The sequence below is a fragment of the Trachurus trachurus genome (assembly GCF_905171665.1).
Source record: "Trachurus trachurus genome assembly, chromosome: 21".
Lineage (NCBI taxonomy): Eukaryota > Metazoa > Chordata > Actinopteri > Carangiformes > Carangidae > Trachurus > Trachurus trachurus.
Genome location: NC_139899.1, coordinates 12020241 through 12036591, shown reverse-complemented (window position 1 = coordinate 12036591; position 16351 = coordinate 12020241). Strand labels below are relative to the sequence as shown.

The 16351-nt window shown below is 40.4% G+C and overlaps 1 protein-coding gene across 3 annotated transcripts in view; it reads left to right on the top strand.

Moving 5' to 3' along the window:
• Positions 1 to 16351, top strand: part of epha3 (eph receptor A3) — a 98432-nt gene that overhangs the window by 41643 nt on the left and 40438 nt on the right. For all 3 annotated transcript variants that reach the window (XM_083997238.1, XM_083997237.1, XM_083997236.1), the window contains exons 4-5: positions 11066 to 11221; positions 13833 to 14183. In XM_083997238.1, the coding sequence (XP_083853364.1) occupies positions 11066 to 11221; positions 13833 to 14183 (507 nt within the window). The remainder of the gene's footprint in view (positions 1 to 11065; positions 11222 to 13832; positions 14184 to 16351) is intronic.

Sequence of the window (16351 nt, the reverse complement as noted above, 5' to 3'; positions counted from 1 at the left end):
CTCTTCTCTGTTTTTTTAAAGTATTTACTCTTACAAAAGAGTGTCACAGGTTAATAATTTCACCAGGGTAAATAACAGAGCATCAAATGAGATCGGACTAATTTGAATGCGCCACACTGCAAATGGACGGGGTAGCAACACTGGCATGAAGCTGTGAATGTGATTATTATTTTGTTATATGAAACCTTGATCAAATTGCCTCTCATTTTATCCCCTGCGGCATGCAGGAGAATCTTATTAGCCGCCTTGGGCGTAGACCACACAGAGGAATTCTCAGACCTTAGCAAATAGATTGTGACCTTCCCACCTCTGTCAGAGATTCATGGGGTGATTTTCACTTTCAAGGTGAGAACTAATGACTACAAGTGAAATATTTGGTTATGTGTGATTTAATGAGGTAAGGTGTATTATTTAGCAAAAACACATACTATAATTGTTAAACGAGCTGGCCTTGGAAGGATTATCCACCTTTAGCTGAAGTGTCAGCCTTAGGTTCTGTAGTATATGACATCAATGCACCTCCAACCTTCTGATTACTGCTGCCCAGATCAGTTTTCTATTGAATTTTGAAGACATTTTAATCTAAGAAAAAAATATTTCAAACGATATTATTATTATTAACGATAATATTTTGATCATATTCATATTCAGAACATGTGGAAATATCAAACTGGAGAACTGTCAAGCTGTAGTGATGCTGTTATTTGTGTCTGAATGAGAAATCTAGCCTGTTGTCCGCACAATATGCAATATGTGGTAATCCACTAATAATAATGCTGAGGAAGCACTAGAAATCAACAATCGGGAGTTATAAGTTCTGTTTTCTTTCGCATACCCAGTTTGTCCTATCTCCGTTCTCCTGTCTGGGTTGTGCAGATCCCAGTGAGAGTAACACTGTGGGCAGTATGAAAGCCAGAATGTCATGTTGTCTGAAGTGAGAGGAGCCCGGGGGCTCCTTAGCATATGGCAGCAGCCACGTTCTGAGGCTTGTGTGCAGGTGTCTGTCAGCATATGCATATCCATGTGCGTGTTTATGTGTGTGTATGTGTCCTTCAGCTGTCCTCAGGTGCTCCAGCAGTGAAAGTGGTCTTCCCTAGTGGGCTTTACTACAAATCTCCACCTAGAGCTCAGCAGGCAGACTAGCTTCTCCCTGACTGTGGCTCAATGTCAGCAACCATATGGACGCCTATTAATTTGAATTACAAGACACAATGAGCGACCTCAAACTGGAGTTGGAACAAAGAGGTCATATTTATAAGAGATAAAATAAGTCTGTTCATTCAAAAATGATGGAAAATAGAGATTTGCTGCATACTAAGTGACATGTAGCTTATGGTTATATGTAATGTATTTTAAACCAAATTGAAAACATATGGAAGAATTAATATATAGACATAATAGTGGAAAACCTTCTGAGGCAGCATTGCCATAATGCTGTATGTAATAAAAATGAAAAGTATGATAAAATTAAATTGATTTATCTTTTGTCAAAAAATTTAATCTTATGCCCTTTATGTTTCGATTTTCTGATAGCGATATCATGTTATTTATGAATTTAATTATAAATTCTATTTGCATTAAAACATATTTAATATAATCAGTAAAATTGGGAAGGGGGGTCGGATTAGATTGAAATATGGATGTAAACTGTGTCAGTGGGATTATAAAAGTGCCTAACATCAGTTTCTTTAAGTATTGCCGATTGAGCTTGGTGAACGAAGTGGGTCACCATCATTGAGCGTGTGTGTGTGCGTGTCCAGTAGCATTGTAGATGACCTATTTTCTCTTTTAAAGTAGAGTGTGTCCTGTCTGGTTCTGGTCAATGAAACTGCTCTGATGTTGCTTGTCTCCTAGAGACAGGGACTGTGCACATCCACACACTGGAATAACTGCCTATAGCTCTTGTATGTTTGTATTTAATTAAGTCAATATATTTGCAAATAATGAACAACTTTTGTCTGCTACTAAAATATATAAAGAATAATAGCAACACTAAATTCTTGTCTTTGTCTAAGTTGAAAAAAAAAAGTAATCCAAACTGGAGCATACGTACAAACTTTGACTTTACTGTAACAATATGACGTTATAGGACATGTAACAGAAAGTCAATCCAGTATAAGCAATAGACTACTTAAAACTATAAAGACTTTCCTTTCAGTAATGAAACCTGGCTAAATCTCCTACTTACTGACTGTAATCTGGTCAAAGGATGGGAATCTGTGTGAGTTCCACATCCCTACATTTTCCCATATCAGCAAGGACATGACAACATGGTTGCCACTGGCTACTATTGTCACACATGGGATTATGACACAATGGCGTGGCCAGCTAAATCACCGAGATGACGACAGCCAGTGTGTCTGTGTAAATGTGTGTGTTGGTGTACATGGCTGGTTATCTGTGTTATTCAAAGCAGCACAATAGTCCTGTAAAGGATGAGTAGAGGCAAATTGGTTTAAAGCCCAGTTAGGATGTTGTGCAGTGTGTGTTTCCAGGGAATGTAACAGTGGTATGTGCATGTGTGTGTATGTGTATCTGTTTGTGCAAGTGAGAGGGCATTGGGAGGTCAGCGTCATCCTCAAACATAACACAATGCCAGGCATACACACATACAGACACACATACACCGGGTGCATTGGGTTTGTGAAAATGTAAACAGTAGTGGTGGCACTGTGTGTGATCGGTCAAGGCAAATAGATTTGTTGTGGGTGCGTGGGTTTGTGTGCATGGTTATTGTTTGTGTGTGGGAATGTGCTCATATGACTGAGAACTGTGGGTGCATGTGTGTGTTTAAACGAGAGACAGACGCAAACACACACAAAGACAGAGAGAGAAACAGACAACTCATTATATTCCTATAAAATGTTCTCATGCTCTCTCTCTATTTCTGTCCATCTCGCTCTGTTCCTCCCTCTCAACGTACCCCACTCTCCGCCTCCTCTTTCACTCATCTCTCTCTGTTTCACACACATAAGTGTATGTGTGTTTCGAGAGTGTTGCGCTGGCGTACTGGTTGTCCTGGATTTTCTTACTGACCTGGCTAATCTCTGGAGTGTGGAGGGTGTAGGAAACCGTTATCCTTGATGGATACAGCAGGGAGTTGATCCATGCCTCTGCGTGTGTGGGGCTTGTACAGCACTTGCCCTGTTTTGCCCCAGTTTATTGTCCTTCTCATAACAGCAGCTTCTCTCACACACCCTCATAGACACACACAGATGCACTATTGTAACAGAGAAGCTATTGCTCTCCCATGCTCCATTTATTTAGAATTAAGAAAGGGCACAGCATGTGGTGTACTTCAATACTGTCATAATTAAGTTTTATAATGTTGTGGCTGATTGGTTTTTAATACAGATGTGTGAGTACATTTTAAAGTGACTTTCACTGAGTTATTCATGATAACATTGTGAAAATGTGTCATTTCAAACCTTTCTTAACACAAATATGCACAAATATCTCAAGAATGAGTCGTGTCTAATACGCTCCTCAGTGTTTTTATGAGAATGAAAGGATCTGCTTACAGCAGCTCCGAAAACAAATGCTTTTTAATAAACATATAACATCCCCTTGAACTACTGTAAGAAAGGGGTTCTATGAGCATCAAAGAGAGAGGGGATTAAAATAGGGAAGAGTTAAGTCTCTTGTTGTTTCAATCTCAAGGCTAGACTGGTGTATGAAGGCCAATATTTGCTGCTATTAAAATCTAATTTAGTGCAGTCAGCATACTTTGGCTGGGCTGCTGCTGTAATTACATAACATTATCACTAATTGACTGGACATAATTTTGAACAGAAATTAAGGTGAAGTAGTTTTTTTTGGGAGGGGGGGCAGTGGGAAAGATGTATCATTTCACAGTTCACAAACTCAGTATCAGGTTTCTCAGGGTGTAATAACTTGTAATAAGCACACACACACACACACACACACACACACACACACACACACACACACACACACACACACACACACACACACACATGCAATATTTGGTTTATTAGTACGATAATGTGCCTGTGTGGTTAGGAGTGTTTCTCCTTGCAACAATATTTTTCCTGTCTGCCTTCCTCCCAGCGCCGTACCACAATTGTACACCTCCCTCACCTTGTGCCTCTTTCTTTTCTTCCTCTTCCTCCTCCTCCTCCTCCTTTCTTTCACTTGACCCCATCCTCCTCCTCTACCTCCCTTCATCTTCCTCAGCTTCCTTTCGTCCTTCCTCTTATCCCCCTCATCAGGCTGCTTTATTATGCAAATAAGTGTTGGATCAAATCACTTAATTAAGCTTTACTGTGCCAGTTTGTGTGTGCACTCACACTCGCACGGCAACTTTCTTTCACACTGACAGAAACTGCTGTTGGTTGTGCGGTTTAATGATTAGTATTCTGGACTCACACGTGCACACACACACACACACTAAGCATCTAAGCAGCAGAAGAGTCTCCTTAAGTGCGTATAGATAAACAGACTTGAATAGCAGGGTCTCTCCAGGCCATTAGCCTGCAGTTAGCATCACAAACTCCAATCTGGCCTCTACGGCTCAACTTATGAAGCCAAGTGCTTCATTTGTATGGCTGCTGAAATGCAGCTTATGAGGCCATGGTGGTGATTAAAAATGAATATACAGGGCAGAAACTGATCTTGTGGCCCATTTGTAGGTGTTAGTGAAACCCTGATCAGCACAGTTGCTTCCTGTCATTTTTTGTTCTTTTTTTTGTTGTTCTTTTTATATTTACATTTGACCAAGTCAAAGTAAAATTAAAACAATGAACCTAAACCATCTGGAATCATAGGATCAGTAATACCACATTGATACAGTTTAAGCCATGTCATTACACAGATTTGGATATCTTAGATGATCGTAAAAAAAATAAGCTATTGTATTTTTGCAGAAGCTGGCGGGAAATGTGATGGGCAATTCCATTTTCAAACACGACAGTGATGAGCTCATTCAATGAAACAGTGCAAAGATTTCTCTGAGATTACTGCCTTTTATCTCCTTTATTGTTTCCCCTTGATCCAGACTATGTCCATTCCACTTTATTCCAGCTTAAAGATGAATTCATGTCATCACTGCAAACTCCACAGACATATAAACATATCTGTCAGAGATCACAAAGAAACCACTAAATGATGCCAAATTGTCTGGTTTATCCCACCTGATCCTTTCTCTATGCAGCAACCACAATATGTAACCATCAGCAATTACGACCTTAAGAGCTAAGGGCCTGTTCGCAGGCCTTTGTTATATTCTGATTAGCTTTGGCAGCTCTCATCATACAGGCCTAAACTGAATTACTTGAAAGGTTTAGTTTGGACAGTTAATGTGTCATCCAGTTGATGGATAGTGGCTCTGGAGGCTCTGGAGGCTCACTGATGTACCAACGGACTTCTCTGCTCAGACAGGCAGACTAAAGCACATTGGTGCACCATGCTGACACATGAATAAACTCCAATAGGTTGCCAATGTGATTATCATGGCAAATGACACAATAATTGGACATAAGAAAGATGGAATGTGAAGCAATTTGCCTCAAGACGCAACCTATCAATTCTGATGATTACTTTCATTTGTATTTCTGACAAAAATGAGTCTATTTTATCAGGTTAAGACATATTAGCTTCAACAAATTGATTGTAATTCTTCATAATGGATATCTGTGTCACTTTGTGCGTAAGAGTAACACAGTCAGTCATGAATTAGAGCCTTCAGTGTCTCAGCGTGTCTCTATCTATGAAGAATGTGCCTGTAGCTGTGCTTAATTCTCTGTTTTTTGTGGAAGATAATACAGATGATGATATTTTGTATATCGTAGGAGTGTTTTGTTCCACAATTTAGTGTAAATGTCAGCTTGAAATATGTCAGTATGCAGTAAACTCTCCACTGGTAACCAGATATATGGTAGAAAAGATCGCTTTAATTGAATTGTTGAAAATGTAGCTATATTTACATTTTTATACCTTTACTTTTGTCAATAATGTGTCTTTAGAAAATGTCATGGACTTGAGTACTTCTCAACAAAGTATACCATGGTTTCATGAAAGACTTTGACCTTTTTAAAATGTTTGTAACTTGTTACTGGTTTGGCCCAAAGGGAGATTGCATGGCAGGGGGCAAGATGTTTACTGTTGCCATGTTTCCAGTAACATTACAAGTGGCTCCGGATAAGACCGCCAGCCAAATGCCTGAGCTGTCAAAGTGAATAACTTTTCCATTTCAAAGAGAGCTATTCCAATTAAAGAAAGAAGGATGGAGCAACAGAAAGAGAAGGGGAAAGCCACAGAAAAGAACTGGAGAAGGGAGGGCAGGATGACATGGAGGTGGAGAAAGAGGGAGATGGAAGGGGAGGAGAGAGGGAGTGAAAGTCATTGCGATCTTTTCGGATTTAGAAAGAAAGGAGGCGGAGGTGGTATGGAAACAGGAAATCAATTGTGAGGTTGTTCTGCTTTGGCTGTGTCCGTAGTAAGACTGAAACTTAGAAGTTGTGTGTGTGGGTGTGTGTGTGTGTGTGTGTGTGTGTGAAAGAGAGAAAGGAGAGAGAGTCTTGAGTTTTAAATAATCATTTATTCACATAAAATGAATGTACATTTACATGACAAACAGTCATAAATAACAAAACAAAAGCAAATTAAATCACCACATCAACAAAAGTTATTTCCAATTCATTTAAAGAAAAAAAAGCACCTTCATAATCCCACACATTTCGAAAAGTTTCCACATCCGCCATCTTTACACAATATTAACAATAATCATGCTCTAACCAAACTCTTTTAATTTAATAAACAATCACACCTTTGTCGTCTGCCCAATTTTTCTCTAGATGAATTGCCAACTTTGCTTGACCAAAAAGGAAATCCAATAGTCGACCTTTACTCTTATTGTTTTTACCATAAGAGAATCCAAAACATTTGAATATGGTCTCTGACTGAACAAAACGAGAGAGAGGGACTGAGTGAGAAACAGCATATCCTGAGCCTCAGATTAGGCCAATGCAAAGATGGGGGTCAAGGGCAGAGGTACTTTCCCACTTCCCCTATGTGACACCAATCAATTTGCAAGTTACGGATGAGGTCAGGGGTCAAGAGGATGTGAGTCATGTGAGAGGTGATGCTGCTGAGTTTAATCTGTGTGGTCACATTTTTCTGATGACGAAAAGAATATTCTAATGAAGGATTATCTATGCCTCTAATTAGATTATATCCTTGTAATAGATTTCTGATTCTAAAGTTGCAGTCATTTCCTCACACAGTGACCATATGGGTTCGTTGCACTTTATGACTGATGAATTGAAAGTATTGAGCTGCCGGTCACAAATGGATTTCCACGTTCCATAAAAAACAAAACAGTGAAAATCTGTTTTTCAGAATCACCTCTTTAAACATTATATTCTCCTTGTTGTCTTAAAATACTATGAAACCAATTCCTTTTTAAAGATGCACAGGAATGAAATCTGGTCCCACAAGGGTCAGGTCAGGTCCCAAGTCCAGTAATATGTGTTGAAAAGAGGGATTGCATGTGACCACTACCATCCAGCTGTCACGTTAATTATTGATGAGGGTGTCCTATGACCTAGACTATTGATTGAGCAAATTGCAGCCCCACTTATTTTACAGCCAGCGTATCATGTGGCGGCTGCAGTCGTATATGTGCACACATGCATCTCTGTGCATGTGAGTGTAAATGTTAGTGTGTTAGTGCTCTTTAAAAGTGAGTGATGAGATTATGTTTCAGCCATCTTCATCGTTCTGTAAAGACAGCAAAGTGTTGAAGCCCTTTGAGTGTGCAATATTTTGCAAAAAAGTCTGTGTCACAAAAGACTACTTGCATTGACAGTGGTACAGCCCTCACATGGTGTTATTGGTTTGAGAATAAATAAAAAAAATGATTCATGGCCAATAAACTTCATATTTTTCTCTTCTACAAATATTGGATTTTCTTTCTATTTCTCAAGGCAGTGATGCTTGTGTGAAAGAGTGTGGCTCTCTACAGAATGTGTTTTTTTACACACACATATACACACATACACACACACGTGCACATGTACAGTACACACATTTCCTAATTAATCACACATACTCTGTCATCTGAAGAAGTGCCGTGTTTCCTCTCCTGGGGAACATGCACACTCAAACACCACCACACACGTTATCATAAGATCCACTCATGCCCCCGCACACACGTACACCGCTGGTGAATGTCGGTGTAACACATCCCACTTCTCCTCCAGATGAGGAGTTAACCTCCTGCAAGCCAAATCTGATTTTACCATCAGCCTCTGTCAGAGCTGCTTTTTGTCCTGGCAGACACACGGGAAAGAAACGGGACCTTTATTATCCATTTCCAGCTGTTATAAAAATATTTTTAGGGTTGTGGTCATGAAAATACAACATATCACTAACTGTCATATGAAAAGCTCATACCGTAAGTGCAGCTTTGGTTATTAATTTTTACACTGGAAGTTTATGAGATCTACTCTGTGCCTAATAAGTTTCACGGCTGTGTTATGCACTGAAAAGTCCCTGTATATTTTTAACTTCCAAGGGGAAATATGGCTGTTTTTCTTACATTTGGGGAGTGTTGATTTGCTAGAGTCATTCATCCAAGGGCAGTGAGATGTTTTGTTCATGCAGCAGTTGCAGAGGGTCAAGCTTACAGGATTTTCCCCTAATATGTACAAATTGATCCTGCTAAAAAATATTTTTCACATAGTCAAACCCTGACACAGCTCCTTCCTGTGAAAACACATCACTTGGCCATGCTGTTGCACAATGTGTTCCTTCATTACAATGAACACATGCCGTGTCATTTAACTTTAGCCAATCACACACACACACTCTTGGTGTCATAAATAAACACAACTGCTTTAAATGTGTGTTAAGCTGCATTTGAAAATAGTCATACAGTAGCTAGATTTCTTATGTGTGAGTAACACTGACTTAAGGCAAACAAATTGTTCAAATGTTATGTTTTTATGACCCATTTACAGTTTGTCATCAGTACCAGCCAATGGGCTTGTGGCTAAGAGGTCTATGTACAAGCATATTTGTGAGATCCAAACTTGCAATTGCACATTCTTGCTAAATTTGTCTTCATAACGCTAATCCTGCCTAACGGAACAAAAAAATCAAACTAAAGTAAAAAAAAAAAAAAAAAAAAAAAATGTCTCTGAAATATAAATATGACCAAAAATTACTCTTGCCAACAGCTTTTCATTTGAATTTAATTATATATCTCCATAATTGATTAGTTTTTAATCTACAGTGAGAACGCTGCCAGGAGCCAGTACATACAGTAGCTAAACAGTTGGACTTGAGCCCAGCAGCTCAATGAACTCAGTGAATACAGTGACAGCAGCTTTGCTTGGCGTTATCCAGGGGCAAACTGTTGTGTGCTCTGTCAAAGGTTATGAGATTAATTCTTTTTAACGTTCATCTGTTAGTCCACACTTCTGTTTTATGTTCCCAGTGCATTTCTGCTGACCTAGCGCGCCTCCGTTACCTGATTGGCTAGGGGCACTGGCTGTCAAGTCTGATTTCCTGGTGCGTCTTCCAATCAGGGTGGTCTGTTTTGTGTGTGTCAGCAAGTGTTGTGCTTGTCATTCCATCAGTAGGATCATATTGGGCTGTTTAAACCCGCATCACATTCTGTTACTCGCACGCACACACTCACACATGCTGTAGCCGGGAGGTAGTGCAGTATTTAGTGTAGCGTGGGGACCTTGGTGTGCCAGTGTCAGTGATGGATATGGCAGTAGTATCAGCAGTGTTGGCTTTTGCAGGCGCGTGTTGTCCACCACTGGGATCTGTCAGACCTGTTCTGCTGAGCCCACACATTCTGCTGGCTTGCTGCTGTTGCTGCTAGCCATTTTTTAAATCTGGTGTGGTGTGGTGTGAGTGTGTGTGTCTGTGTGTGTGTCTGTGTGTGTGCGAGGGCACATGTCTATCTCTGTGTTTGTGTTTGTGTGTGCGTGTGTGTGTGTGAGAGAGAGAGAGAGAGACTGTTTGTTTGAATATCTGTGCAACAGTGTCAGATTAAGTTCTGTTTTTTTTTTCATTTTAATAAAAAATAAGGTCCAGCCAATCAATGTCATCCATGTCCTATTTACAGTGGTAAATACAATTCAGTTTTAGACGATTGGCTAATTACTGGTATATTGTATAATTAATCAACACTAGCCTGTTCATGTCTGTGGGAAGCATTTAATTTGAAGTGATCTAAATGCAGTATTTTACCCACACACAGTTTCCCCTAGTGGCTTTAAATGCTGCTTAAGGCACAAAAGCAGTCATGGTTTAAAGATCCTGAATTTCTGCCATATTAGTAAATTACTGGTAGAATGCAGCATTAATCCTGTGGCCTGTGTTATTTAAATTTACTGTTAAATAAATCCAGTGATTAATTGATGTTAATAGTGTGTGGCCAGTAAAATGTCCTTATTAGCGAAGCTTACAGTAAATGCTTTGTATCCCAATGGCAATGTCTAAACCTGTGACAAAGCTGAAGAAAAAAGTTCAGAGTAAAAGAGTGCATTGGAACTAAATAGACAAAAAAAAACATAAATAGAAGTCTTTTATTTCCCACATCCCCTCTCCTTGATCTTCCTTCCTACACACACAGACACACTTGCATTAAACTTTACACAGGTGGTGTGTCACCTAACTTGCACAGATTGCAACAGATTTGTGGTGAGTAGGAGTTAAAAGAGCTGCTGAGTGCTGATTTAGTACCACAGATATTTAAAGAGAACAGTCCTTTTATCTGAGGGGACAATTTGCATTATTAATGCTGAGCCTTCTGAGAGATGGCGAGAGAGAGAAATAGAGACAAAGGCATTTCAGAGAATTATTGTTTTTTACTGGCAGTCAATGGATTCTTGTTACATGAGTAGCAGATTTACATTCAGTCCTCTTCCCACTGTGTGTGTGTGTGTGCATTAAATACTCCCCATCTTTCATTTCTCACTTGCTCTCATTGTAGGTGCTGTGAAGAAAAAATGCAGCTATTAGATAGCTGCCGATGTGCTGGTTCAGCATGACGCTCATGTATCCGTCTGTGTTCCTTTGTCTCCAGTGTGCAGGGCGGGCTTCTACAAGTCTACGCTGGGGAACATGGAGTGTGCAAAGTGTCCGCCTCACAGCTTCTCCCACCACGAGGGGTCGTTGCACTGTAGCTGTGAGAAGAACTACTTCCGTGCTGAGGGAGACCCCGCCTCCATGGCGTGTACCCGTAAGTGTGTGTGCATGCGCCCTTTGTGCGATTAGCTTAAGGTTTTTGGGTTATACGTTACACGAGGAGTCGGTGGCGCCCTCGTACGATGACCTCAGCTGCATGTTATTTTTCTATCAGATATCTGACCAGTCAAAGGAACCCTCCTATGTGGTGAGGGAGGATTTTTCTCATTAGCCCATAAAACAAGCAGTGAAACCTGTCTTAACCTCAACGAGCCGCTTATCCACTTACACTCTATTGCTTTCAGATGCTTTTTTTTTTTTTGAAATATTGCCCTTGTGATAAACTACAACATTAAGGTGTTGTAAACATGTACAGATAAAATCAGTGAAGATGACAGTAAAGATACACTATCTACCTGTTATTAAATCCAGACACATTGGATCTGTATGTAAAAAAAAAAAAAAAAAAAAATAGTAAATTTTTTTCTAACACTGTTGAATTCCACACATAAAGAATGATGATTCCTCACAGTGTGCAATTTCCTGATTCGCCTGTGAAATAGCTTACCAATAGACAAAGAGGGTTATGATCCCTGATTTGTTTAAAGGTCACCGAAGCCTCGGCTGCCCAACTGCTCTTTATCACCTTTTCTGCTCCCTACATGGTTCTCTTTTGTTTCCAACTGATGCAAATGGATTGCAGATGCAGATGCCTCCTGCAAGCCTTCCAAACTGCATTCCCCCATAAAACTATAAATCACTGCATTCCCTGATGTCAGATTATAGATACATCCGTTACTAAAGGGGCTTGGGAGAGAGAAAAAAAAATTAAAAAAGAAGCTTTCACCGTGTGGAGAACAGTAGAAAATACAAATTGACGCCCACAGCCATAGACAGAATCCTAATTAGAAAGACAGTCACGACAGGACCCTGTTGTGTTTATCTCAACGGCATCTTGTCAACGAGGCAAATTCCACCTCATCGGGACAGATTGAGCGACGCAAGGGCTGCAAATGAATAGATAAGTTGTTGGAAGATAATGATCATGATTATCTCAGAATAGGAGGGCTTACTGTTAGCAATGTGACAGAGGTTGTTTAGAGTTGACTCTGTACGTTTGAAGATGTTGGCAGAAACCTCTGCTTTTAACCGCAAGGTATTTCCAGCTGTATTCATCATGAGACGTTTCTGTAACAGCTGTCTTAACAGCAGATAAAGTATAGTTTGTCTACTCCCAAGAATTCAGTTCCAGCAATTAAAAGTGCATCAATGCTTTCCCTTTACATCCCACAGCACCGCTTCCAAATGAGCTCCAAAAGAGCCCGTCCACCTCGCTCCTCATCACCATTACTGACTGTACCTCGCTGGAAGATCCTGTGCAATCACTTATTCCAAAATGTAAAGCTGTAGCATCTGCAGTGATAAGTAGGAGGCTGGAAAGAGCCCACAATCGAGATTACAGATGCGTCATAACTCATGTGACATGTTAATCTCAATGTCCACGTATTATTTTGACATTTGGAATTAGTGAATGATCGCCTGCGTGTACGTATGTGAATGGCTGTGCAGGTGCAGGTGGGAGGTAAATGTAAAGGCGAGTCAGAGGACTGTCAGGGAGAGATTACTAGAAAAGAGAAGACCATTCACTTTTAAGAATTCACATACACACACAGATACGTGTTTTTAGTAAACAGATTGCATTCTCTACAGAGAGTGTCTCTGAAATATGAACGATAAGAAACAATAACTTTGATCTGGAATACTGAGTTATTGATAAAAAATTATATGATTTCCAGGAGGTGAGTTGTCTGTGTAAATCAGATGCTCTCAAGCTAATACCATTGTTTGTAACAGGATGTCACATTCATCATCAAAAGCCTCATCAATTGTCAAATTAAGGGAAATGAACAGTATCTAGAGATTATCTTGTAATTCCAGCCTTTTCCTCTCCCACACGTCACAATATGTTTGATCCATGCATATGCACGTAAGCATATATAACGGACTATGTCAAATTAGTTTTATTTCCACTATATTCTTCATTGAACAGTGTCAGTGCCAGAGCATGGTTATCAGTTTCCTTAACTGGTCTCTGGAGCCTATCTTTACTCAAGAACGGACAGTTTGGGACTGAAATAAATTCTTGTCAAGTCAAACAAAGCCCTATATCTCAAGACACAATCCACAAAGCCTGTTTCACTCTCTTTCCCTCCTTCTCCTCCTGCCCGAGTTCTCGACGGAGTTATTTGGCAGTTTTTGTCCTGGCCTCTGTGTAATTACAGTCATAGCTTTGATATAAAAATCTGGAAATATTCAGAGTAATCTGTTTGTAATAAGATGTTTGTACTTTTATATGTTGGTCTAACTTTGAGCCTTTCTTTTCTTGAAAAAGTCATGAACTCTTCTCTTTCTGATCCAAACACACAGACAGGAAACAGACATATCTTATAACACCGTTCATACGCAGACTCACATTGACTGAAGCCTGATATTATCATAATGAAACTTCAATGGTGGAGGTTGTGTGCAGTCTCAGCATTCATTATGACATTTTTATATGCACATCTAATGTCCCCTTAAATGGACACTTATTTCTACCTTTTTTCCTTCTCTCTCATGACCTTCTTATTTTCTCCCCTCCACCTCCTTTCATTTTCCTCCACCAGGTCCTCCATCAGCTCCTCGAAACGTGATCTCCTCCATCAACGAGACCTCGGTTATCCTGGACTGGAGCTGGCCGGAGGATGCCGGCGGGCGCAGGGACATCACCTTCACTGTGCTCTGCAAACGCTGCCGCGGCGTCACCGGCAACGGCAGCGCTCAGCGTTGTGAGCCGTGTAGGAGCAACGTTCGCTTCCTGCCAAGAGCCACGGGCCTCCACAACACCACGGTGACGGTGGGCGACCTGCTAGCTCACACCAACTACACGTTTGAGATCGAGGCTCTGAACGGCGTCTCGGACCTAGCACCCAAGATGAGGCAGTACGCCGCTGTCACCATCACCACCAACCAAGCTGGTAAGATGTCACAGCAGAATGACTACATGGCATGAACTCAGACAATCAGGCCGACATATATATATTTTTATTCTTTTTCAATAGACAAACCGCAATCCAACCTTGTTGTTACAAGAAGTGAACCACAATGGCCCCAGTCTAACTCTGGCTGAGATCCTCTCTCTCTCTCTCTCTCTCTCTCTACTCACTTCTCTTGTCTGATATTGAGTTCAAGGCTTTTATATTTCTGCTGGTCATTAACATATTCATATCACACAAGAGGGAAAGTGCCTGGTAGCGAAATGAACATTACTGTACTGTCTGCATGATAAGCTTTAGCTGTGAAGAGAATCCCCTCTCAAAACCAATCAGCAAGCCCAGCTCTCTCTGACGCTGTAGATATATGACTATGACTTTGATGGCCATGACACAGTCTTTGACTTACAGAAGTCAGAGAACAGATGAAGTTGATTGTTGGCAGCCACATAGTTTTACATAGTATATTAAGGTCTAGCAATATGCAATTACTGACAGGTTATACACATATTTTTTATCTCTGCATTTCCTGGTTAAAATTAGAATTTGAGTTGATGAGTTGCATCACCATCTCGTCTGAACCCTCCTCTAAATTCATTGATTGAAGCCCAAACACAATATGGTTTCATGAAGAAAACGTCTGTCTCCAGCTCCATCTAACTTTCCTTTTCATTTCATACACCAGCTTATGGTTTATGTGCTCAAACATATGCACTTCAACCATCAGCCCTCGACATTTACAAGGCAATCCCAGACCACTATTCTCCTGTTTAACGACCAGGATCGAATATCTTCCTCCTTCACCATGAAAAAAAAAAACTCATTCTTTTAGCAGACACTCTTACCGTAAGGATGGACTCCTAAAACTCCCATCAATCCTTTATACAAATATCTCTCCACGCATCCCGTCCTTAGAAGAATCAGAAGGCAAGGGGAAGTGGTGTTGTGAAATTCCAAGAGTAAAATAAATCTAGCTGCAGTAGAAAAAGCCAAACCTCAGAAATCCCTGACTCTAGCAAGGAATGCACAAACGTCTGTCTGTAGTTCATCAGTTTATTCCCTCTCCCTTCATGTTCTCTTACACAGTTTGCCTTTGTTCGTATTTTTGTTTTGGCAGCTCAGCATTTTCTTGTGCTTTCTTCTCAATCATTATCTCTCTCTTTGGTCCTCCTTTCCTTTTCTATCTACACATGGACAGAGGACCCATTATTTCTACCTGTCACTGTCCAAAACCAACCAACGCCCAGCGATTCTCTCCTTCTTTATGTGTTTCCACATTTCACTGTGGGACGTTTTGATCCAAAATCCTGGAGTGTGATTTAGCGCTCAGAGAATATTTTTTGAGCAGAGTTAACAGATGGGAGTTTTCTCTCATGAGTTGTCGTACAGCAAGGTCAGGCTTACACAATCCATCATATCAATGATGATGGGCAGGCGGCAGGAGTCTGAATTTAAACTGCTCAGAGTGGGGATACATTGAATTGGACTGTAGTTTAGAGGTTACTATGGGAGCATTGGCTCTTTTCAGATGAAATCAGTGAGGCTGGACAATGGATTATCGGAAATCAAAAGCATATCAAGACAGCTGAACATTAAAAAGTGACACAAGTCAAGTTAACTGAATGTTAAGACGGTGTCACAGAAGTATTCAGCCATCAGAGTAAACTCTTACGTTCACTGGGTGTCCTCAACACAAGTATTCTGGCAAGGAGAGGGGAGTGGGGATTAAAGTCTCTTTTTTCTGTTGTGGTATTTCCAAAGAAAAAGTACTGTACACTGGCCCTGAGAGTTCTATGCACCACAACTTACAGTAAGAAAATAGTCGCAATAGACAAAGGCACTGGCAAATTCTGAAAACTTCTTCATCAATTTGACAACACATGCGCTGCAAAAAAAAAAAAGAAGAAAAATCACAAAGTGCACTGAGCTCTCAGGGCCACTGTAAAAAAAAAAAAAAAGGGCGGGGGGGATTTATACTGTGTAGACCAAGCAGCTGCAGCAGCACAGGTCTGATACCTGATGATCTGTAGTTCCTCTGTTACCGAAAGCTTACTGAAGCATCTATTCATTCAGAGACAAAGACATTTGACATTGTGTTTTGCATATATGTCAGTTGTCTTGTTGCACTAATTTAGTGAAAGACCGATGATGTC